The sequence below is a fragment of the Mercenaria mercenaria genome, chromosome 6 (genome assembly GCF_021730395.1).
Source record: "Mercenaria mercenaria strain notata chromosome 6, MADL_Memer_1, whole genome shotgun sequence".
NCBI lineage: Eukaryota > Metazoa > Mollusca > Bivalvia > Venerida > Veneridae > Mercenaria > Mercenaria mercenaria.
Genome location: NC_069366.1, coordinates 21,116,296 through 21,142,552, shown reverse-complemented (window position 1 = coordinate 21,142,552; position 26,257 = coordinate 21,116,296). Strand labels below are relative to the sequence as shown.

Genomic DNA, 26,257 nt, shown 5'->3' with positions numbered 1-26,257 from the left:
TTCCTGCGTGTCGCTTATATACTCTATTGCCGGTGCTGGTGCCGGAGCTGGTTTGAAGCCGGTTCTTGGCTTTTGATTGGCTAGATTGGAAACTCTTGGTGCCGGTTTGCTCTATTATTGGATTGGTGCCAGTGTGTCTATTATTAGACTGGTGCCGGTGGATCTATTATTAGATTGGTGCCAGTTTGGTGCCTGTTGATCTATTATTAGATGGGTGCCAGTGGAGGATTTGTTTTCTTGTAAAATGGAAATATTATGGTTCATGTTTCGGCCATTGACTCAAGAGTGAATAGGAGATTAAAACATAGAGTATTTAATGCAAAAAGAACACATATCTTTGCTTAGCTTTTATCAGCTCAACTATTCAAAGAATAGTCTAGCTATTCTACTCACCCTGGCGTCGGCGTCGGCATCGGCGTCACACCTTGGTTAAGTTTTTGCATGCAAGTACATACAGCTATCATTTAAAGGCATATAGCTTTGAAACTTATTTATTCTTTTTCTAGGTCAATTACCAACCTCACTGGGTCAAGTTCCATAACTCTAACATGTATTTTGAGCAAATTATGCCCCCTTTTGGACTTAGAAAATTCTGGTTAAAGTTTTACATGCAAGTTACTATCTCCAAAACTAATGCAGATATTGAATTGAAACTTCACATGTGTCTTCGGGGTTATAAAACTAGTTGATAGCACCAAGTCCCATAACTCTGACCTTCATTTTGGCCAAATTATGCCTCCTTTTGGACTTAGAAAATTCTGGTTAAAGTTTTGCATGCAAGTACATACAACTATTACTAAAAGGCATATAGATTTGAAACTTATTTTTTCTTTTTCTAGATCAATTACCAACCTCACTGGGTCAAGTCCCATAACTCTGACATCTATTTTGGGCAAATTATGCTCCAATTTGGACTTAGAAAATTCTGGTTAAAAGTTTTGCTGCAAGTACATACAGCTATTACTAAAAGGCATATAGAATTGAAACTTATTTTTTCTTTTTCTAGATCAATTACCTATCTCACTGGGTCAAGTCCCATAACTCTGACATGTATTTTGGGCAAATTATGCCCCCTTTTGGACTTAGAAAATCCTGGTTAAAGTTTTACATGCAAGTTACTATCTCCAAAACTACTACAGATATTAAATTGAAACTTCACATGTGTCTTAGGGGTTATAAAACTACTTGATAGAATCAAGTCCCATAACTCTGACATGTATTTTGGGCAAATTATGCCACCTTTTGGACTTAGAAAATCCTGGTTAAAGTTTTGCGTGCAAGTACATACAGCTTTTACCAAAAGGCATATAGCTTTGAAACTATTTATTCTTTTTCTAGGTCAATTACCAACCTCACTGGGTCAAGTTCCATAACTCTTAACATGTATTTTGAGCAAATTATGCCACCTTTTGGACTTAGAAAATTCTGGTTAAAGTTTTACATGCAAGTTACTATCCCCAAAACTAATGCAGATATTGAATTGAAACTTAACATGTTTCTTCGGGGTTATAAAACTAGTTGATAGCATCAAGTCCCATAACTCTGATATGCATTTTGGTCAAATTATGTCCCCTTTCGAACTTAAAACTCTTTTGATATTTAACATTTTGGGTAATAATTTCCTGCTTCTGTGACAATATTTCGAATAGTCGAGCTTGGCTGTCTTACGGACAGCTCTTGTTTTGTAATTTGCAGTAGTATATGCTACGTTTTATGTTTGCATAACAGAGTACTGCTAGAATATTATAGGGTGTGTCTACTTTTTCTTCTGGCGTTTCAAATTGCTTACGGATATTTACATCTGGTAAGTCTAGTCCATCTTCTGGATTTATGAATGTATTTGCTACATTAATATTGTTCCTGATGTCTTGCAGGAGTTCATCAATGATGTCGAATGCATCTCCTGTGATCATCTCTGGTTGAGATTGTTCTTCAGGTGTATATTTGATTATGAGTTTGATCTGGCCAGTTTCACAGTTAGGAACATGTTTATTCAGGTCTTTGTTCCTTATATAAAGATGCTGGCACTTGGGGCATTCGAATCGAATGTTAAAATATGCTGTTCTTTTGTGCCTGTGGTAGGAGCCCGTGTTTGTATGTTTTGTCACAGCTGATGCAAGTATACATTGTGTTTTGACCGTTGCGGCGTTGTTATGACGTTGACGTCAAGCAACGTGACTTTATTGACGTAATTCAAGCGTTTACGTGACCTGGACGTTATAGAGACGCTTATACGGCGTTGTAGCTATTATGTGTATTTAATGAGCTAAGAAGTACATATTTTTGCACTGTTAGATATTTGGGTTGTTATCATTGCTATATTAGTACTTGCATATTTACGGGTAGCATGGGAATGAAAGGAAAAATATTCACTTAAAAATAGAAAAGAAATCGCTGTTATCATCAAAAACATGGTTTTCCATTTATCACTTTAGTTAGGATTCACATTCTGTTGCCAAACTTGGTGTATAGCAAGCTGGTATGAAAATCTGGCTTTGGATTGTGTTTGGGGTCACTGTTACTAAAAGAAGGAAAATGGTTTTTATGTGCATCTTATAGAGGACAAGGTTATTTTAACGGAAAAACAGATAATAGTTTCAGCTCAATATCTTTAGTTTGGATAGACCTGCTGCTCTTATATGCAGATGTCAGAATTTTCTGAAATTCGAGAATATTTGATAACAAAATGCAAATTTTCATTGCTGTTTCTCTTTTAGCCATTGTTTCCCAAACCGTCCAGATTAAAACTGAAGATGTATCGTTCTCCGGTGGATAAAGTACCAGACTTGTGTTCCTCACTTTACTGGGAAACAGTAAGTCAAGTTTTGATTTGCATTTCATAACTGTATTGGCCCCATATTTACAAAAACATAGGTTGGTCTCAGCTGAGTTTGAGATTGAAATTTTGGAAGCAAATTTTATTACATCTTCAAGATTAAATTGTGAGACTGACTGAATAGTTACTTGACTTAACTTTTACCAGTAATTTTCAACATGCAATTTTTGTATGAATAACAAAATGAAGTTTCTTTATCATACTTACCTGAGGTTTATAATGTTTTTGTAACATGAGGCCACTTCTTTAAAAAGAGCATCAATCTGACTAAAGTACATCTCCTATTACGCTACGCATGGGATCTGAAAACGACCTATTCATTGCCTCGTTCTGACGGCCCTTTCACTAGCCAATCAGAGCCTAGCTTACAACATCTTGCAAATCTACCTCTAGCATTGACTTGATATTTACAATTCTTATGTCGTAATGTATCAGATAGCCGGTTAGCTCAGTCGGTAGGCCACTTGCTTTGTAAGCGAGGGGTCCCGGGTTCGAGTCCTGGAATAACTGCATATTTTTCTTACTCTTTGACAATCGAACAAGTCGCCTGATTGGATAACATAAAAATAGCAATAATGGAAATCCAAAATATACAGAAGACGAATGTGAATGGGTCGTTCTCAGATCTTCGTTTAGAAGATCAAGTACTTTAGTCAGATTGAAAGAGCATACAACTACCAGTGATATCAGAATGTCAACATTTTCAAAAAAGCTGTGTTTATTAGATTTATGTATTAAGAATAGAACTAAATTCCTACTGTTTTTCCAAAAAATTTTGCTACGCGACTAACCCAGTAGGTAACTTTTCTACATATTTTACATACTTTACAAACTTTACGTGCATTTGTTTATATGGTGCAGTCTTTACACACCTGTTTATTTAAGTAATTTCTACCTAGCTGCCTTAACCTGACAATCATTTTAGTATTACTTTTGATTGACAATAATATCTCAGTTTTACAGATTTTACTTTTTAGCTCACCTGAGCCAAAGGCTCATGGTGAGCTTTTGTGACCGCTCGATGTCCGTCGTCAGTCGTCCGTTGTGTGTCGTCAACATTTTCTAAAAAAAATCTTCTTCTTGAAAATCGCCAGGCAGAATTACACCAAACTTCGCAGGAATGATCCTTGGGTCTTCCCCTTTAAAAATTGTTTAAAGAATTTAATTCCATATCGAACTCTGGTTGCCATGGCAACAGAAAGGAAATATTTAAAAGTCTTCTTGTTCAAAACCGCAAGGCCTAGAGGCTTGATATTTGGCATGTGACATCATCTTATGATCCTCTATCAAGAGTGTTCAAATTGTGCCCCTGGGGTGAAAAGAGGCCCGCCCCGGGGGTCACAAGTTTTACATAGACTTATATAGTAAAAAAATTTAAAAATCTTCTGATCTAAAACCACAAGACCTAGGCCTTTGATATTTTGTGTGTAGCATTGCCTTGTGGTCCTCTACCAAAATTGTTCAAACTTTACCCCGTGGCATGAAAAGAGGCCCTGCCCCGTGGGGTCTCAGGTTTTACATAGATTTATATAGGAAAAAACTTTAAAAATCTTCTTGCCTGAAATTGCAAGGCCTAGGCTTTTGATATTAAGTATATTGCCTTTCCTAGTCTTTCTCTGCAAAAAATGTTTAAATTATGTCCCTAGGGGGAAAAGAGGCCATGCCCTGGGGGTACCAAGTTTAACATAGACTTGTATAGGGAAAAAAAGATCTTCTTGTCTGAAAGTTCAAGGCCTTGGCCTTTTATATTTGGTATGTAGCATTGGCTGGTGGATCTCAAACAAGTTTGTTCAGATTATGCTCCTTGGGTGAAAAGAGGCCCCGCCCTGGGGGTCACTTGTTATAATTATGAGTTATATAGGAAATAGTACTTCAAAAATTATCAGATCATATTTCCAAGACTGTTTATTTATAATTACCTGATGATCCCAAGTGATTAGGGATCACTTGACTGTGACCTTGACCTACTGACCTACTTTCCTGTTTTTTAAGATACAGCCTTGAAAATTGGATGACATGTACAGTTTTGCACACTGATCTTAAAACTGACTTTCAGTTATACATGAATGTGACCTACTGACCTACATTCTTAATATTTCAGCATCAGTTTGCCATTTGTAACAGGTGACTTATATTACTCAGGTGAGCGATCCAGGGTCATCATGACCCTCTTATTACTGGATATTACACCTGTAATCAGATAAATTTTTTAAGTTTAATTTGCTGGTAAGCTTTTCTGTTTATTGTGCTGAGTGCGAAACATTGTAACTGTATTTAAATAAAGAACAAGATAAAATAGTTTCGGACTCAGCCCTTGAAATTATGTCATATATTTTGCTGCATTACATGTTTGCTGGGGTACTAGCATGTGCAGAAATGGTTTATATCGAATAGAAATTATACAGCAAAATTTCAGTACTTGCTCCTTTTTCTTAGTTAGATCTTTGTAGTCTCCTTTTCAACTTGGAGGGAGGTTATGGAGAGGGCAGTCATGTAAAGTGATTGCAGCAGTGTGGTCAAGATCACAGACTCAAAAAACTTTCCTGTAGAGGCTTCTGTGGCTGTGTGGTTAAGACCACAGACTTCAGATTACTTGCCCTATCCCAATTTGGGTTTGAGCCTTGCTTTTGGTGTAAAATGCTTCATATGAGAAATCCATCCAGCTGGTTTACAGAAACATGGTGGTTCTGCCTAGGTCCCCACCAACAATAAAATAATGCCAGGAAAGGCACCTGGGGTTTTTCGCCACCATTAAAAGCTGGAAAATTGCAGTATGACCTATAATTGTGACAGTATTCAAACCAACAATAACATTTCCCAGTCACGCCTGTTGTTGGTTTTAAACCCATTTTTTGGATGTAAAATTTACCTTGTGAAGAAACTTTCCAGCTGGCTTATGGAATGTCTGCCTACTGACAGTGAAAACTATGTCTTTTGAGTGGTACCTGGGGTCCCTTTCCACTATTCAAGTCTGCAATGTCATAAAACAACTTAAATTATGTTGTTATGGCATAAAACCAAATAGAACAAAAGCAACTGTCAACATGGATTGTTTACTTTGCAGGATGAAGATAAAGCAATGAAATTATGTGAGGAAATATGTGAAATAATTTCTAAATCAGTTAATAGGTAAGAGGTAGTGGTGTGCACTTTGATAAAGGGATGTCTCCCCAGATGATATATTGATTTTGTCTTGGCCATCAGTCTGATGTCAGTCATTTACCTATATTGCTGTGGGAGTCAGTATGTCAAATGTCAAGGTAACATAGACCTTTAGACTGCAAATGGTTTCCAGTTTTTAGATGGAGAATGTTTGGTCATATGGCTACCAGACTTTTATTTGATGATTGCCTATAGTTAGTATGGATCAATATATTAAAGATCAATGTACACTTACCTGGAAATTGAAAACTATTATCTTACACACTTCTTGACAGGCTATGGTTAATTGATGGTCCCTTTTTGTTGAAAGGGTCAGCTCAGCAAAGACACACCGACCTTAAGACTGAAAATTTACCTGGTCAGAAACTTGAGCACACAAGGACCTACAGTCTTTAAACAGTCTATAAAATGATTGCCTGTGTTCAATTGATTACCTTTAAAATTCTTGTGGTAATAGATCAAGGTGAAGATGAAAGTCACAGTGATCTATAGGCTGAAATTTATTCCTTGTCAATTGCTATTGCTGTGTACAATTTCTTCCATGATTTTGGTTATCTCCCTGTCTGTTTTCCTAAAAGTAAATTTGTACCTCAAACATTGTATCGTTTAACATTTCTATTTGCCACATATGACTGTGAGCTATGGCCAGTTATTGTATATGGATTCAGATGAAGTGGTATGAGGAGACATAATATGTCTTTTACTGAAAGCAATCTTTATTTAAATGATGCTTTCCATGATTTCTTCTGTTGGAAGTAACACAATCTACAATCATATCTTCTTTATATTATCATATTCTAGAAATTCTGATCAACATTTTCTTCTCCCACTACATCAGAATGCAAAGTTAATTATATCAAACATAATGTCGTGATAATAATATCATATAGAAAAATTCCTGTTAAAAATCTCTATATTTAAAAGACATAAGTTTGGAGACCAGTCTGTTTCAGAGCAAATATTTAAATATAGATTAATGTCAAGAATGCATTCAGAGACAAGTTTCGAAAGTATATTTTAATAATCTAAGAGCCCATTAGAGAGAGAATTAAAGTGCGATACTAGACAAAGGTCGTTGGTATGGTCCACAGAATATTTTCTCTCAAGATTTGACAAAACACTACATTTAAAGTCATTCCTTCTCTAACTCTGATGCATGTGGAGAAGTTGATAGTTACTTGTGGAGGACAGACTATGAAACCTAGGAATTTGTCATGGATGAAATGATCTCTCAGCTGTTGATTAACTGAAATACTCGTGAAAAATGATATTACACCAATATATTTTTTTTCCCCAGTTCAGTCGAGTCTTCAACATTACCATGTGTTGCCTGTTTGGTGAAATTACTTGGTCGTATCAAATGGGACAGTGTTCATGAGGACATCCTCTACTGTATATTGTGCATTGCTCAAGTAGGCGAAATGTAAGTTATATAGAGTTGTTCACATATCTATATGTAGATGTATGGCAGTGTTATATCATGACTACTTTCATGTATTTAGTACCATGATTTCTGATATATCTGGATGCATTAATTACTGAGAGAAAAAAAAAGCATATAAAACTTAGTCTGATATTATAAGAGGTTTTAATACCTCCGAGGGATATGTTCTTAATTTTGCAGGGGGCCTCCGTGGTGGAGTGGTTAAGGTTGCTGATTTCAAGTCACTTGCCCCTCATCGATGTTGGTTAGAGCCTCACTCGGGGCGTTGAATTCTTCATGTGAGGAAGCCATCCAGCTGGCTTACGAAAGGTCGGTGGTTCTACCCAGGTGCCCGCTCGTGATGAAATAATGCACAGAGGGGCATCTGGGGTCTTCTTCCACCATCAAAGCTGGAAAATCACCATATGACCAATAATTGTGTCGGTGCAATGTTAAACCCAACAAAATAAAATAAGATTAATTTTGCAACTGATTGGATGAAGCTGTACACAACTGTTGCAGTCCAATTTATCAGAAAATCTGTTGACCCGAAAGGTGAAATTTTGCAGAGGTAACAACACTGTACATTTTACCAGTCTAGTGCAAGGAAAACATGACTGTGTTGTAATGCGACTTTATTTTGCTTGCGAAGCCACTAGTTTGTTGATTTTGTTATTTCAGTGATCAAAACTATAGATATAAGTTGTAAGTCACAGTAACTGTTGTGGCCTTCACACATTCTTGAAATACAACCATGTATTTCATATCCAGGTGGAAATTACTTAACTGTGGTTATTTACTTTCAGGATGTGTGATGAACTGATAGATGAAATGTGTGTTCCAGGTGTGATCAGATGTCTAGAAATGGTAAACATTAGATGTTACATTACAATACAGGACTTACTTCCGTAAAAAGTAGCTGAAGTAAACCTACTTGCATGCCATTACAAAACAGGAACAGTTTTCCCCTAAAATGATTCTTAATTACACTTAAGTCAGTGTGTTCACTTTAACCTTTACCCTGCTAAATTTCTAAAATGGGCTGGTCCATCATTCAATTTGGGCAGTACCATTTATTATTCGAAAGGTTGTTCACTGAAAATTTACTGACTGAATAGCGAACAGTGCAGACCATGATCAGCCTACACGGATAGGTCTGCACTGGTCGCAAAGGCAGAATCACTTGCCACCAGCAGGCTAAAGGTTAAATTGATTAAATGTCCATAAGGAGAGTAGTATTTACTAAAATAAACAATTTGTCTTGTGATTACAGGAAGTGCAAATAGTTAACAACCCATATACCGGTATGTCTCTTGTCAAATATCAAAGTAAAAAAGACATATTAAAAAGTATTGCTTGTGTTCTTATAGTTACAGATAATTCAAAAGTTGTTTAAAAATTGTTACGATGTAATTTCCTTTCACAGAACTCTAATCCAGTATTACAGCAACAAGCAGCAGACTTTATTGCCAAAATATCAGACATATCTTCCAGGTATTGTTTTAATTACTTTCTGCTAATTACTTTCTGTTAATTACTTTCTGTTAAGTAATTACTTTCTGATAATTACTTTCTGTTAATTAATTTTTCTCTGTTAATTACTTTCTGCTAATAACTTTCTGTTACTTACTTTCTGATAATTATGTCTCCCGCCCCTGGGGGAGACATATTGTTTTTGCCCTGTCCGTCCGCCCGTCCGTCCGTACGTCACACTTCATTTCCGAGCAATAACTGGAGAACCATTTGACCTAGAACCTTCAAACTTCATAGGGTTGTAGGGCTGCTGGAGTAGACGACCCCTATTGTTTTTGGGGTCACTCCGTCAAAGGTCAAGGTCACAGGGGCCTGAATATTGAAAACCATTTCCAATCAATAACTAGAGAACCACTTGACCCAGAATGTTGAAACTTCATAGGATGATTGATCATGAAGAGTAGATGACCCCTATTAATTTCGGGGTCACTCTGTCAAAGGTCAAGGACACAGGGGCCTGAACATTTAAAACCATTTCCGATCAATAACTAGAGAACCACTTGACCCAGAATGTTGAAACTTCATAGGATGATTGGACATGAAGAGTAGATGACCCCTATTGATTTTGGGATCACTCTGTCAAAGGTCAAGGTCACAGGGGCCTGAACATTGAAAACCATTTCCGATCAATAACTAGAGAACCACTTGACCCAGAATGTTGAAACTGCATAGGATGATTGGTCATGAAGAGTAGATGACCCCTATTGATTTTTGGGTCACTCAGTTAAAGGTCAAGGTCACAGGGGCCCGAACATTGAAAACCATTTCAGGTCAGTAACTTTAGAACCACTTGACCCAGAATGATGAAACTTCATAGGATGATTGATCATGCAGAGTAGATGATCCCTATTTTTTTTTGGGGTCACTCTTTTAAAGGTCAAGGTCACAGGGGCCTGAACATGGAAAACCGTTTCCAATCAATAACTTGAGAACCTCTTGACCCAGAATGTTGGAACTTCATAGGATGATTGTTCATGCAGAGTAAATGACCCCTATTGTTCATGGGGTCACTCCGTTAAAGGTCAAGGTCACAGGGGTCTGAACATTGATAACCAGTTCTGATCAATAACTTCAGAACCACTTGACCCAGAATGTTGAAACTTCATAGGATGATTGAACATGCAGAGTAGATGAACCCTATTGATTTTGGGGTCAGTCTATTAAAGTTCAAGGTCACAGTGGCCTGTTCATGTAAAATCATTTTTTGGCAATAACTTGAGAACCACTTGACCTAGAGTGTTGAAACTTAATAGGATGATTGGACATGCAGAGTAGATGACCCCTATTTATTTTGAGGTCACTTGATCAAAGGTCAAGGTCACAGGAGCCTGAACAGTGACTTGAGAACCACTAGGCCAAGAGTGTTGAAATTTAGCGGGATGACTGGACATGCCAAGTAGATGATCCCTATTGCAGCCAACCATCAGTGTCTCTTTGACTTCCGCTCCTGACCCCTATTGACTTCTTGCCTATAGGACTTTGCATTGGGGGAGACATGCACTTTTTTACAAAAGCATTTTCTAGTTACTTTCAGTTAATTAATTTTTTTTCTGTTAATTACTTTCTGCTAATAACTTTCTGTTACTTACTTTCTGATAATTACTTTCTGTTAATTAATTATTTTCTGTACATTACTTTCTGATAATTATGCCCCTTCGAAGAAGGAGGGGTATATTGTTTTGCAGATGTCGGTCTGTCTGTCTGTTGGTCGGTCTCTATGTAGACCAATCCATTTCCGGATGATAACTCAAGAACGCTTGGCCCTAGGATCATGAAAGTTGATAGGAAGGTTGGTCATCACCTGCAGATGACCCCTATTGACTTTGAGATCTGTATGTCAAAGGTCAAGGTCACAGTGACCCTGAACAGTTAAGCGGTTCCGGATGATAACTCAAGAACGCTTGGGCCTAGGATCATGAAAGTTGATAGGAAGGTTGGTCATCACCTGCAGATGACCCCTATTGACTTTGAGATCTGTATGTCAAAGGTCAAGGTCACAGTGACCCTGAACAGTTGAACAGTTCCGGATGATAACTCAAGAATGATTGGGCCTAGGATCATGAAAGTTGATAGGGAGGTTGGTCATGACCAGCAGATGACCCCTATTGATTTTGAGGTCAGTAGGTCAAAGGTCAAGGTTACAATGACCCGGAACATTTAAACTGTTTCCAGACAATAACTTGAGAACGCTTGGGCCTAGGATCATGAGACATGACAGGGAGGTTTGTCATGACCTGTAGATGGCCTCTATAGATTTTGAAGTCTGTCAGCTAAAGGTCAAGGTCACATTGACCCGGAATAGTTAAACCCTTTTCGGACGATACCTTGAGAACGCTTGGACCTAGGATCACTAAACTTAATAGGGAGGTTGATCATGACCAGCAGATGACCTGTGTTGATTTTGAGGTCAATAGGTCAAAGGTCAATGTCACATTGAACCAGAACAGTAGAATTTTTGTTTACAGTGAGCAAATAATTTCTGTTCCTTGTGCAATTACTGAATGCATCAAGGGGGGCATTTTGTGTTCGATGTGCTCTTGTTTCTTTCTGTATTGTTTATATGACTAAAAAATTGTTGAAAAAGACAACTTTCTGTTATATTATATGTGTTTCCTGCAACTTCTATTACTGATACAAAGTTTAGGAACTGACATTGAGAACATTTATAAATATTAATATGTTAACAACAAGACTTCAACATAAATACCATATCAAATAGTAAGTATGCTAGGGGAAAAAAGAATTTACATTGGCTTTTTAGCCCACCATCATCAGATGGTGGGCTATTCAAATCACTCTGCGTCCGTGGTCCTTCCGTCCATTAACAATTTCTCGTTATCGCATTTCCTCAGAAACTACTGGTGGGGGAGGGGGATGGGGGGGGGGGAGGAGTGATTTTGACCAAACTGTGTCAGAATGATGTATTGGTACCCTAGTTGTTACCTACTTTTAGGATTTTCAGCTAGTCTTGAAATTTGGAACATTCAAAAATGGCTCAATGGTGGGTGCCAAGATCACTCTGTGATCTCTTGTGTTTAAAAAGAGTTATTTACCTAGAATTGCTTCTGGACTTTGTTTTAAAGGGGCTATTTACCTAGAATTGCTACTGGCCTTTGTTTAAAAGGGGCTATTTACCTAGAATTGCTACTGACCTTTGTTTAAAAGGGGCTATTTACCTAGAATTGCTACTGGCCTTTGTTTAAAAGGGGCTATTTACCTAGAATTGCTACTGGCCTTTGTTTAAAAGGGGCTATTTACCTAGAATTGCTACTGACCTTTGTTTAAAAAGGGCTGTTTACCTAGAATTGCTACTGGCCTTTGTTTAAAAGGGGCTGTTTACCTAGAATTGCTACTGGCCTTTGTTTAAAAGGGGCTGTTTACCTAGAATTGCTACTGGCCTCTGTTTAAAAGGGGCTGTTTACCTAGAATTGCTACTGGCCTCTGTTTAAAAGGGGCTATTTTCCTAGAATTGCTACTGGCCTCTATTTAAAAGGGGCTATTTTCCTAGAATTGCTACTGGCCTCTGTTTAAAAGGGGCTATTTACCTAGAATTGCTACCCTCTAGAAGTGCTGTATGATACTATGTTATCTTTAATATTCATAAGGGATTAATCTTGTTGCAACTAACAAAAGCCCATTCATTTTATGGTTTAAACATGAAATCCACAAATTAATGTTGCTGTGAAATTTGCTAAAACTATGATATATACCAGACTGTTTTTCTCAACATGATTAGAGAAATGTTGTGCTTCTTTTTTTCAGAATAAAGACATATTTTCAACTGAAGGGGAATATACAAGTATTGTTTGAGCTGATATCAAATACAGAGATAGATCTGGTATGTATCTGTTGCTGATTTTGTTAAATCCCATTTGCTGCTAGGTTACACACTGATAACAAATGAACTTAATTGCTGGGGGTGACATAATGCAGTATTGACACCTCACCAATGTGGATTCAGAAGCTTGCGTGGAGTGTAGTATTCTTTCATTTAACCCTTAACCTGCTAAATTTCTGTAATGAACTAGTCCATCTTTCAATTTGGACAGTACCATTAACTGTTAAAAGGGGTACTTAACAAAAAAAGATACTGACTGAATGGTGAACAGTGCAGACCATGATCAGACTGCACAGATGTGCAGGCTGATGTTGGTCTGCACTGGTTGCAAAGGCAGAATCACTTGCTGCCTGCAGGCTAAGGGTTAAGGAAACCCACCAGCTGGCTTGTGGAAGGTCTGTGGTTCTACCCAAGTGCTGGCCAGTGCCTGAAATAATTTCTGGATGGGCACTTGAGGTCTTCCTCCACCTTGAAAATCTAGAAGGTCACAACAAGACCTGTTATTGAGTTTGCATGACATTAGATCCAACAAAGGAAATAAAAACTCGGTATTGAAGGGAATGTCTATCTGCTGGCTGGAGCCTGTTGAATTTGGATGTTGAATATCGTATCAGGGCTAACAACATTAGCAGTGTCATAATCTCAGAGGAAAAGGTTGAAAACAATTTGGTGTGATTCTACTCCATCATTGGGTCTTCTTTTGCAAAATTTTTACCCCTTCAAAAGGAGTCAACCTAAGGTTGTATGGTTAGTCATTGATGGGCTCCATTGCAAAAAACTAGGGATGGGAACGAATACTGAAATCAATATTCAAATATTCGGTTTGCCATATTCGAATATATTCGAATATTCGGTTTGTTTTTATGGAAGCTTTAAAATCGTATTAAGTGATTGGCATATACACAACGTATTCATGTGTTTAAAGCGTGGATCATCGTACATCCTACCTAGCAAAACCCGCCGATCCTAGCGTTTTATTTCACGATTCTATCAGTATAATCATGAACAGATTTAACTAATTCTGTGTTTTAGCTTCAAAATGATACAAAAAATCAAAACGATTATAATTTAGACCATCGCAATTTTATCTAGAAATAGCAGGTTGTCCCATTTAAACACGTGACGCGCTGTTTTATTACCGCCGCCATTTTGAAAATTTTCAATCAGCGTGTAAAAATCATCGTGTAAAAAGCAAGTAAGGCAGACTTAAACCTCCTTCAACATGAACTTATGCATCAATCATATGTTATTTCTTGATTTTACTATAAAGTACTTCAAAATTTAATTCGAATACGGCCGATGGCGGATGAAAACCGATTCTGCGGATGGTCTGAAACGTCTTACAAAATATTGTGAAAAGATCGACCATATCTACAAATTTGGTATTGTTTTCGAAAAAAAAAAATCTACAACTTGTTACATAAAACGGGCGCCAATAAAAATGAACAAAAGATAAAAAGATATCACATTTACGCCTAATACAAACTGTTAATCCGTAGCGATGACCCCAGGTAATTATGCATTGCAATTTTCTTGTTAATTGGACATCTTTTGACATGCATCTGACACATTGACGCCTGTTGCAAACTGTTAATCCGTAACGATGGCCCCCTACCAATTATGCATTGCTATTTTCTTGTTAATTGGACATCTTTTGATACGCGATAAACAAACATGACATGGTTTTATTCTGTAGAATTAGCATGCTCATATTGCCCAAAATCAGTGATACTTATTTTGAAAAAAAAACAAAAAACAATAATTTACGAATATTCGAATTTGATTTTCATATTCGAATATTCGACCGATTTTCGAATATTCGAATATTCGTTCCCATCCCTACAAAAAACCCTAAAACAGCAACTAAAATTAAACAAGAAAAATGTCCCTAACACAGAACTTACTGAATGCGGTTTTGTACATACTGATGCAACACATGAACCATTTAGTATATTATATATTATTATTATTGCAGGTACAGGGAGCTGTGTGTAGAGCATTTGCAGCACTATGTAAAGGCTCAGAAGGGTAATTATTACTTGTCATCATAATATACCTACAAAACTTGTCACAAAGCTTCACAGTTCCATCATTTTTAACCACTTTTTGTGCCTACCAAAATTTGGGGAGGGGGGCCACTTAGAGTTGCACTTGTCTGGCCGTTGATCCATCCGTCTGTCCTTCCTTACATCCGTCCATCCGTCCCAATTTGTGTTGTTCATATTTCAAAAAGTATTTGACCTAGATAGAGTCATCAAATCTCACAGGATTCTTATTCAGCATGGGAAGCAGTGCACCAGGTGTTTTAATTTGGATCTCACACAGTCAGACCAGAGTTATGGCCCTTGACTTAGTCAAAAATACGTGTAAAAAGAGCCAAACCTTGAGTCATAAAACCATGTACAGTGACAGGAGTGGGGGCACCTGTTCTATGGACAGACATCTAGTTTTGTACTGTGATAATGAAAATTAACTGCATTTTTCAAAATTTGGTATTGTAGCCTTAAAGTGTTTTTACTTTATGATAATGATAAAGTAACGGGTGGGTTGAATGTTCTATTGTGTTTTCTGGATATGCATTCAGTATATTAGAAACTTATGAAAAGTCCTATAGAGCTGAATACCAGTTTTTGTTTCAGGGTATACATTTACCTTATGAACAAGTCGATATGTCAGAAACTTGCGAAATGTTTATTACACACAACTGAACATGGTTTTTGCTTATATTTCAAGGTAAACGCATACCTTATGAAGAAGTCAATATGTCAGAAAGTTATGAAATGTTTTTTACAGACAAGCGGTTTCAGCGGCTGAGTGGTTAAGGTCGCCGACTTTGAATCACTTGTCACTGACCAATGTGAGTTTGAGGCTCACTTGGAGCATAGAATTCTTCATGTGAGGAAGCCATCCAGCTGGCTTACAGAAGGTGGGTGGTTCTACCCAGGTGCCTGCTGGTGGTTAAATTATGCCATGAGGGGCACCTGATATCTTCTTCCACCATCAAAAGCTTGAAAGTTGACATATCACCTATAATTGTATTGATGTGATTTAAACCCAACAAAAAAAAAAAAAATGTTACAGACAGCTGAACACAATTTTTGTTTATATTATATTTCAGAGTATGCACATACCTTACGGACAAGTCAATATGTCAGAAACTTGTGAAGTGCTTGTTACATACAGCTGAACACAATGTAGCTGAAGGTGTTCTTACATTGATTGCAGAGCTGGCAGAACATGACAGGTATAACACTTCCATTCTTAGAAAATTGCTTTTTTTCAGCTCTTGATAATTATCTTGACTTTTTTAAACTGCTGATACTTTGGAATGAAGGGACTCTCTTTAAGGTTAATCAATAAAATCTGTAAGAAAATCCTTTGAATTGGGTCTATTCATGAGATGTAAAGTGGCCTGAAAGCTTGATGAAGATTGTATTACGTTAAAGTAAAAAATTGATGGCTTGAGGTCTCATAGAGGGGAGCAAAATGCTCGAGTGATCCAGGATTTTGAGCAATCCAGACAAGAAATAACAGTAAAATGGCAGTGGACCACAGTCAGTGCCTGAGAGAAATTGGGTACTTGAGATACTGATGCTTGAATGAGCTGTTTTTCACTGTTAATTAATGTGAGAATGTCATATAGAAGTTTTATAGTAATGTAGGAATAAGTTTTTTTCATGTAATTATGTATTAATCTCGAAAAGATTGCCTTAAATACTGACAAAAAGGGGGGTATACGGTTTCAGGTTGTCTGTCCGTCTGTCTGTCTGTCTGTCTGTAGACACAATCTTGTGCGCACCAACTCTCCTCATCCCCTTGACACAATTTAATGAAACTTCACACAAGTGATCAATAACAAAAGTAGTTGTGCATGGTGCATGTTAGGTTCTTTCAGATTTTTTTTTGCAGAGTTATGGGACTTTGTTTTTTGTTACTATACTATATAGATAGAGTCTGCATATGCAGTCTTGTGCACACTTAATCTCCTGAACCCATGCACACAATTTAATGAAACTTCACGCAAGTGATCAGTAGTAACCCTAGTTGTGCATGGTACATGTTAGGTTCTTTCAGAAAAAAATTCTGCACAGTTATGGGACTTTGTTTTTTGTTACTATACTATATACATGGAGTCTATATACATACAGTCCACATAATTATGCAATCTTGTGTGCATCAAATTGCAATGTACTGTGTCAGTGTGTACGGGGGGTACATTCATCACCTTCAATGATAGCTCTAGTTTCATGACTGTTTTACTTTGTTTTGCGAGATCAAGGTATAAATGATAAATCATTGCAGAGTTCTCCAAGGATGGTAGTAGGATCTTTTTTAAGATACCTTTAAACATGTCAGTTTTTGATCGAAAATGTGTTTTTCTCTTTGTGAAAGTGGGTAATTTGTTATTTTTAATTTTGTGAAGTTTTTTACATGAAAATGTTTTTATGCTAACTAAGTTGATACTGAAAGTTTCATAACAATCTACTGACAAACAAATTTGAATATAATTAAAAAAAAAAAAATGGTGTCAAAAATGGCTGAAACACCACATTAAAATTGTTTCTTGATGATAAATCCAGAACTCATTAAGATATTTTGGAAATATAAAGATATAAAATGAAGGAAAAACTTTGTTACAGAAAAGGTGTTTCAAATAGTAATAGTTTGTTCAGTATTACTGTTAAAACTGTATATATTACATTGACAGTGGACATGAAGACTTGAAGAAGGAATCTCTTATAGAAGCTATAGTGAAGAATCTCTGTAAAACCAACTGTGATAAGGTAACACAAATAGTGCTTGCCCATTCATATTATACCAGAGGCCTCCGTGGCCGAGTTGTTAAGGTTACTGACTTTGAATCACTTGCCCCTCACTGATGTGGGTTCGAGCCTCACTCGCGGCATTGAATTCTTCATGTGAGGAAGCCATCCAGCTGGCTTACAGGAGCTGGGTGGTTCTACCCGGGTTCCCACCTATGATGAAATAATGCACAGAGGGGCACCTGGGGTCTTCATCCACCATAAATTCAGGAAAGTCGCCTTATGACCTATAATTGCGTCAGTGTGATACAAAAACAAAATCAAAATCATATTATATCATCCCATTTATGCAAGAAGGTACTATAACCTTCTTTAATTATCAACACTTGGTACCTTTTCCTGTTAATGGGGCAGTACATTCTGATGCCAAAAAAAAGTTCTGGCAAGAAATGTTTTCAGTGACTTAATGTACTTCCACCTTTCATAAAACAGTCATATCTTAGGAAACTGAAATTTGGTGTGGCATGATATTAAGTATGGTGCTTATCGTAAGAACAGAAACTCATATTAATATGCCATTGAATAGGACTGTTTAAGTTTATGCTCTGTTGTCAGTTTTTTCACTCATTTGTAATTAGGATCAGTTAAAACTTCAAAATTATATATTTTATCATTCTTCTTCACAGTGTATCCAGTACTCTGTACAGCAGTGTGATTATTTCTCATCAACGAGACGAAAACACAAAACGTTCCTGTTAGAACAACAGATGGTACCTATACTCACCAGGTAAAAGTTACCACAAATACATGATTGTAATACCAGTGTATATATCATAATAATTAATAAACATTGATGTACTGGACAAGGACCTCAGTGGGCTGAATGTATGAACTTTATGACATTGAAACACTTGTCTCTCTTCACTGTCTACTTGAGTCTAAATTTGATAAGCATATGAAGGAGTTATCTGGCTGGCTTGTGGAAGTTCTGTGGTTCTGGTGCATGCCATGTCTTAGATAATGCCTAGAGGGAACCTGGTGTCATTTTTTTTTGCTACTGTGAAATCTTTTAATTGCATGGGCAGGAAATTTTGTGTTCTTGATCAAAATGGTATTTCAACTAATATTTCACAGAAGCCATATAAATCGTTTTTATTTTTAAGGGGTAACTACTATATCCTCCTGAGTGAAATTAAGCATGAGGACATCATACACTTTTAATGTATTCATGAAATATTTATTCAGTTGAATTTGGCGTAATATTTTATTGTAGGATATTACAACTTGACTTACAATCAGCCACAAAACAGTTGTGTAAGGACCTTCTAACATCACTTGTTATCAAAGTGCCTTCAGAACCACTCACTGGTACAGCATTCCGACCTGATAACCTCAGTGCTGCCTCTGATAGGTAAGTAACTGACCCGCTTACCTATTTCCTCTGATAGGTAAGGTTTGACCTGCTTACCTTGTTTGCCGCCTTAGATAGGTAAGTAACTGACCTGCTTACCTATTTCCTCTGATAGGTAAGGTTTGACCTGCTTACCTTGTTTGCTGCCTTAGATAGGTAAGTAACTGACCCGCTTACCTATTTCCTCTGATAGGTAAGGTTTGACCTGCTTACCTTATTTGCCGCCTTAGATAGGTAAGTAACTGACCCTCTTACCTATGTTTGACCTGCTTACCTTGTTTGCCGCCTTAGATAGGTAAATAACTGACCCGATTACCTATTTCCTCTGATAGGTAAGGTTTGACCTGCTTACCTTGTTTGCCGCCTTAGATAGGTAAGTAACTGACCCGCTTACCTATTTCCTCTGATAGGTAAGGTTTGACCTGCTTACCTTGTTTGCCGCCTTAGATAGGTAAATAACTGACCCGCTTACCTATTTCCTCTGATAGGTAAGGTTTGACCTGCTTTCCAGTATCTTGTTTGCTGCCTTAGATAGGTAAGTAACTGACCCACTTACCTATTTCCTCTGATAGGTAAGTTTTGACCTACTTACCGGTAACTTGTTTGCTGCCTTAGATAGGTAAGTAACTGACGCGCTTACCTATTTCTTTTGATAGACCTGTAAGTATTTGTACTCTGTACAACAAACATAGGTCGTCATCCCAGTTCTATAGAGATTACTTTATGTTCTTTTTTTTTTTTAATAAGATCATTTTTAGCTCATCTGATTTTTTGAAGAAAAAAATGAGTTATTGTTATCACTTGATCGGCGTCGGCATTGCCTGGTCAAGTTTTATGTTTATGTCAGCTTTTCTCCTAAACTATCAAAGCTATTGCTTTAAAACTTACAAGACTTGTGCATCATCAATAGCTGACTCTGTACAGCAAGAAACATAACTCCATCCTGCTTTTTGCAAGAATTATGGCCCCTTTTGAACTTAGAAAATATCAGATTTCTTGGTTAAGTTTTATGTTTAGGTCAACTTTACTCCTAAACTATCAAAGCTATTGCTTTAAAACTTACAATACTTATTCACCATCAGTAGCTGACTCTGTACAGCAAGACACATAACTCCATCCTGCTTTTTGCAAGAATTATGGCTCCTTTTGGACTTAGAAAATCAGATTTCTTGGTTAAGTTTTATGTTTAGGTCAGCTTTTCTCCTAAACTATCAAAGCTATTGCTTTAAAACTTGCAACACTTGTTCACCATCAGTAGCTGACTCTGTACAGCAAGAAACATAACTCCATCCCGCTTTTTGCAAGCATTATGGCCTCTTTTTGAATTAGAAAATATCAGATTCCTTGGTTAAGTTTTGTGTTTAGGTCAGCTTTTCTCCTTAAAGGTCAAAGCTATTGCTTTAATTCTTGGTGCACTTATTTGCCATTAAAAGCTTACTCTGCACATCAAGTACCATAACTCTTCATTGCTTTTTGCAAAAATTATGGCCCCTTTTGGACTTAGAAAATCATGGGTAGGACAATATTTCTATTATACAGAGACAAAAAAAATTAGACGAGCATCTGCACCTGCATGGCAGTGCTCTTGTTAAAAGACACATTTTCATGTTTTTCATACAGTCATGACACAGTAATGCCTTAATATAACCTTCATGTGCCATTTATGCCAAGGTTTGTTTTCTATTTGTTGAAGACTAGTCTTTACTAGTTACATTTACTTATCATATGTTTGATGTTAAAATTGAAAAATTTAACTAAAAATGTAATATACATTTATATATTGTCACAGTATTCCACCAGAAGTGAAATGGTCACAGAATACATTCCGTGTTGTACTGAAGGTGACAGTTAGTAATGTGACTGCATCCCCACAGGAGATTGTTAGCTTTACAAATAACTCGGTGAAATTTAGGTAAATTTTATTCAATATTGATACAGATAGACAAAACAACTGAATAAGAAATAGTGTAATTTTTCGTATGTATCTTACAATGGTAAAGAAAATGTCATTAGATATTTGCATAAAAGATTGCTGAGGTAGATTCAAGAGACATTATGATCTTTTAACTTGTATTTAAGTGCTATATAGTGGATATTTATTTGTTTTTGGGAAAATTTAATACAGAATATATTTTTCCAAGTATGAGACAGTTTATATCTTTTGATAAGCCAGAATGCAAGTGAAAATTGTCCCACTTCCAGGTGTGGTACGAGGAGGCACACAACATAAAATTCCATTTCGTTTTATCATTTGCAGCATAACTCTATGAAATTCTTGTTAAATGATGTTATTTGAATTGAAAAATATAGTATAAAGAACCAAGTGCACCAACAATTTTCATCCTGTTTTCAGTGAAATAGAAATTAATACACAGTGTGCAATAAGATCGGCAAAGCTAGATCACCAACATTTATTCTGTTACGGATTTTGTCTCGCCAATAATTCCCAGTAAGCTTAAAATAGACTGCTTTCTTTTAGGAAATAAGGAATGGAACAAGGTCGTATGTCTTCTTACTACTTTCAGAGCAACAGTGGATGGCTTATGTTATGCCTTCAAGTATAAGCTTTTTGATGGTATAATTGTGGAGAAGAGTACAGTAGAAATTAGTACAAATGTTGTTGCTGTTTCCATGAAGAAATCCAAAGAGGGAAAGTGGAGTAGGTTGTTGCATGACAAAGTTAAAGTAAATTGCTATTATAGAAATACCTTGTTAAAACTGCAGATGCCATATTTTATAGTTTATCTTCTTAGAACTTGGTCAGAATGTATGTCTCAATGAAATCCAGGTCAAGACTAAAAGCTGGCTGCCTGAGGTCTTCATCTAGGTCAGTAGGTCATAGAAAGACATCGTTGAAACTGTAGAAGCCTTATTTTCTTTTTTGTCTACTAAATCTGGATCAAAGTCAAAACTAGGTTACCAGAGGTAAAAAACTGGGTCACTAGGTCAAATCATATAGAAACCTGGTTATAACTCAAGGGATCACTTTCTCTACCTGATTTTCATTGAGATTTAGTCAGAATGTAAGTTTAATATGTAGGGCAAATTTTTAACTGGGTCACTTTGATCAAAAACTAGGTCACATCAATGAAAAACTTGGTGAATGATCTACCAGATTTACATAAAATTTGATCAGAATATTTGTTGTAATGAAATCAGTTCTGTGCCAGGGTAGATACTAGTTTATAACTGGATCAGATGGTTGATACACGGCTGTCTTGTTTATTACAAAGCTTGTCTGACAAAAAAAAAGAATTTGTGGTTACTTATATGCAAACCTGTCTATAAAGACCACCCTTGGGAGAGCCAAAATGTGGTCTTTATTGGGAGGTGGTCCTTATTCACAGGTTAAAATACACTGTAAATGTTAAAATGAAACAAAACATGTGGTCCTTAGAGCCAGGTGGTCTCTATTCACAGGTGGTCTTGATTGTAAATTATTATAAACCTATGTGGATGTATTATTACTTCACTGTTGTGTGAAATTTCAGCCATCAAACCTGTTTGTTGACTTTGAGAACTGGGTGGACAGCTCATCTGATTCTGAAGTCTGTGATGATGAACAACCATTTGTACTGAAAAGTAAGTTGTATATACATAAATGCAGTAAGTAAGACTTGTAGTTATGCCACAAGATATGAAGTACCGGAGTCAGGCACTTCTGTCAGTCATTCCATTTGTCAGAAGGTATATCTTCAAAACTTTTCAATGGATTTTCAAATCACCACACAAATGAGCCGTGCCATGACAAAACCAACTTAGTGGGTTTGTGACCAGCATGGATCCAGACCAACCTGCGCATCTACGCAGTCTGGTCAGAATCCATGCTGTTCGCTTTCAAAGTCTATTGCAATTAAAGAAACTGTTAGTGAACAGCATGGATCCTGACCAGACTGCATGGATGCGCAGGCTGGTCTGGATCCATGCTGGTTACAAACCCACTATGTTGGTTTTCTTGTGGCGCGGCTCAAATGTTAAACATGATACTATGATGAGATGCATGTATGACTCGGTCACTAGATCCAAGGTCACTGTAACACATGATGGTCAAAGCTCTCTACAAGTAATTAATTTATGATAATATGTACCAGAATGTTTAGAATGTGAAGGTGTATTTTCAGAAAAGCAAAGGGGAGCAAAGGGATTCAGAGGGAGTGGGAAGCCACCAGAGAGACGTGAGCTGGCAGACAGAGAAAGTGACACAAGCACTTCGGACAGTCTTGAGAATGAAGAAGACAGGGACGATCCTCTTTACGAAAACTTCCTCTGAAATTTTCATCACGTTTTAAAGTTATAATACTCACTGTGAAGACACACTAAATTTTCAGACATTTTGGCAGACTAAGTGCGTTCATTAAATTGTGTTGGAAATTAGGAATTTTTTGTCAGAAACATGAATTACACACGAGGAAATTTCATTGAACTTTTTCAATCAAAAATTATCTATTAAATGTATTTTTGTATAAAATACGTTAGCAAAGGTAGAACTAGTATAAATGAATATGAGAGAATTGTTAAACACTTAATCAGTGTTCTCAATCATTATTGATGGTTTAATCTTTTGACAATCAATGAATATCTGGTCTTCTGGGAAGTTGATCGATTTTAATGTTGTTGTTTTTTCTATCAGTCTAGATGGATGTCTGGATGGTTGGATACCCAACATAGATGGCATTTTCAGTACACACTCTAGATATTAGTACTAGATACATGTATGTAAAAAAAAAACCAGAATCCTTTGAAGCATTTAGCAAAATTGTGATAATCATTAATTTCACGGTCATAGACTTTTGTTGTTTTGTGCAAAATTTCTGTTCTATGGGAACTTTGCATCTCCAGTTAGATTTAAAATTTATGGATTGATGCAACCACAGAAATTAGTCCTCATGAATATTAATGATTTCACAGTAAGGTTTTACATGCCTGGAAATGTTGTTTGATTTATCAGTTTTGTGCATGCTTATGGCAGCTGACTTTAATTTAGATGCCACTTACCTCTGTAGGCTTGAGATTCACACAGGTCTTCAAGGGACTGACCTCTAGATGGTACGAAAACAAAGAAAAAAGATATTAGCAAGTTATTTTGATGTTTCTTAAGAAGGCTTTGAAACTTAGTTACTGGCAAAATATAAGAACTGCGCCATGAGAAAACCAATATAGTGGCTTTGCGACCAGCATGGATCCAGACCAGCCTGCACTTCCGCGCAGTCTGGTCAGGATCCATGCTGTTCGCTAACGGTTTCTCTAACAGCAATAGGCTTTGAAAGCAAACAGCATGGATCCTGACCAGACTGCGCAGATGCGCAGGCTGGTCTGGGACCATGCTGTTTGCTAACCGTTAGCGGACAGCATGGCTCAATTAATGTTATGGAAAGATATGAGAAGTATTGTTTATACTACTTTTTTCCTTCAAAATTTTTCTTGAAAAGCATTTGCCACAGGTAGATAATAAACTGTATTAATAATAAAAGTTTATATAAACAGTTTTAAAGTAAAAATTCTGCAGTGGTGTATTAGTCAAGATTGTAGGAAAGTTTTTACATCAAGGCAACCCAGGTTTGATTCCAAATCAGATTTTTGTTTTACATTATTTAATTTTTTTTTTCAGATAATTACAAAAAATAATTGCATGAATTATTGTTCATAATATAGCAGACTTAATTTTAAAAAAAGAGTTCTCATACAGTCTTGTCCTTTTCATACACAGAAGCCATCATTATTTCTTGTGGAGTATTAAGAGACCAGCCAAGGCACTTCTCCAGTTGCTGAAATAATGTATGGAGCTGTACTTAAAAGTTTTCTTTCACTATTAAAAGAAATTTGAAAGTCCCCGTAAGAAATCAGTAGCCATGTAAATTTCTTATGTTTATTTGTTGTGTTGTTTGTTTTCTGCAAAAATATATGGCAGTTGCCTCAATACAGATAAATGAAAGTTTTATTTGCCAGTGAATTAACAAAATAGTATATTTTGCTCAATAAATTTGTGTTCACAGATTAGTTATAAAAAAACAAGATATTTTTCCTCTTGATTAAAGAGGCTTCCTGGCGAAAGTTTTTTTTTTTTTTTTAAAATACGCAGTATTAAACAATACATGTATTATTTTTTAGTCCTCCGATTGTGGAAGGATTTCGAGTTTTGTACAGTCTTCTGTTATACCTTGTCAAAAATACTGCTGTTTCTGGTAAGAGAGTTATTTGCTTATTTACTTTAGGGAAAGGGACCTCAGTCAAAATTGCTTAAAAATTGAGCCTTGCCATGAGAAAACCAACATAGTGGGTTTGGGACCAGCATGGATCCAGACCAGCCTGCACATCCATGCAGTCTGGGCAGGATCCATGCTGTTCGCTTTTAAAGCCTATTGGAATTGGAGAAACTGTTAGCAAACAGCATGGATTCTGACCAGACTGCGCGGATGGGCAGGCTGGTCTGGATCCATGCTGGACGCAAACCCACTATGTTGGTTTTCTCATGGCGTGGCTCAAATAGAAATTCAAGGAAGCTAGTGAAAATTTTATCTTACATTCATGGGCAGAAGAAATAAGGAAAAGTTGGAAAAATGGAGAGATGAAAATGCTATGTTACAAAAGAAACTACGCAAGGAAAAGGCCTGTCCATTTAGGACAAAAGTTTGAGACCAAGACTCTGTATAGAAAGATTGTTTGATCTCCAGGCCAGGGGTGATTATTTTACAGGAAACAGCGTGTCTGAAATCATGCTCTCCACTTTGGATATGTGCAGTGAAGTAATACATTACGTGTGGAGAAGAAGTTGGTACTGGTACAGAATCCAGGAACATTGGTAAGGTTAACTAAATGTCATTACATAATTGAAATACTGTTGAAAAATGGTGATAAGCCCCATTCTAGCATAAAACTGCTGTTCTTGTCACTTTTTGGGGGTGTTTTAACAGGAGAGAAAACGTGTGTTAACAGAGAGATTCTTGCGCTCACGTGCTGTTAAAACACCTTTTTATATATGCGCGTTCCGTTGCAGAACGTAAACATATTACGGCCACAAAACGGATAATTCAAATGAAAATGACGTCTGCGTGAAAAAACAACTTGGATATTCCCGCGCATTTCATGGAAATTTAATGATGTTGAGGGATTATGTATTCATTTATTTGTTTTTTCGCGTTATATGCTAGAACAGCGTGAACGCATTTTAATTTCGTGTTATAACATCTTCAGAATCCATTGGGATTCTGCAGACGTTATAACATGAAAAAACATGCATTATCCCTACAATCAAATCCAAGTGCCAGAATGTTCTGTATGAATATTCTGCTGT

General features: G+C 36.7%; 1 protein-coding gene across 2 annotated transcripts in view; it reads left to right on the top strand.

Moving 5' to 3' along the window:
* Positions 1–25,031, top strand: part of LOC123550627 (uncharacterized) — a 96,330-nt gene extending 71,299 nt beyond the window's left edge. Inside the window, exons 36-50 of one of the 2 annotated variants that reach the window (XM_053545350.1) lie at positions 2,718–2,813; positions 5,901–5,965; positions 7,296–7,421; positions 8,228–8,288; positions 8,848–8,915; positions 12,717–12,792; positions 14,768–14,820; positions 15,911–16,036; positions 17,501–17,576; positions 18,242–18,342; positions 18,829–18,966; positions 20,756–20,878; positions 21,492–21,651; positions 22,458–22,548; positions 23,088–25,031. In XM_053545350.1, coding sequence (XP_053401325.1) covers positions 2,718–2,813; positions 5,901–5,965; positions 7,296–7,421; positions 8,228–8,288; positions 8,848–8,915; positions 12,717–12,792; positions 14,768–14,820; positions 15,911–16,036; positions 17,501–17,576; positions 18,242–18,342; positions 18,829–18,966; positions 20,756–20,878; positions 21,492–21,651; positions 22,458–22,548; positions 23,088–23,236 — 1,509 coding nt within the window. In that variant the 3' untranslated portion in view covers positions 23,237–25,031. Of the gene's footprint in view, positions 1–2,717; positions 2,814–5,900; positions 5,966–7,295; positions 7,422–8,227; positions 8,289–8,847; positions 8,916–12,716; positions 12,793–14,767; positions 14,821–15,910; positions 16,037–17,500; positions 17,577–18,241; positions 18,343–18,828; positions 18,967–20,755; positions 20,879–21,491; positions 21,652–22,457; positions 22,549–23,087 lie in introns of those variants that run through there. The other variant, XR_008371281.1, reaches the window with a different exon arrangement.
* Positions 25,032–26,257: the final 1,226 nt, after the last annotated feature.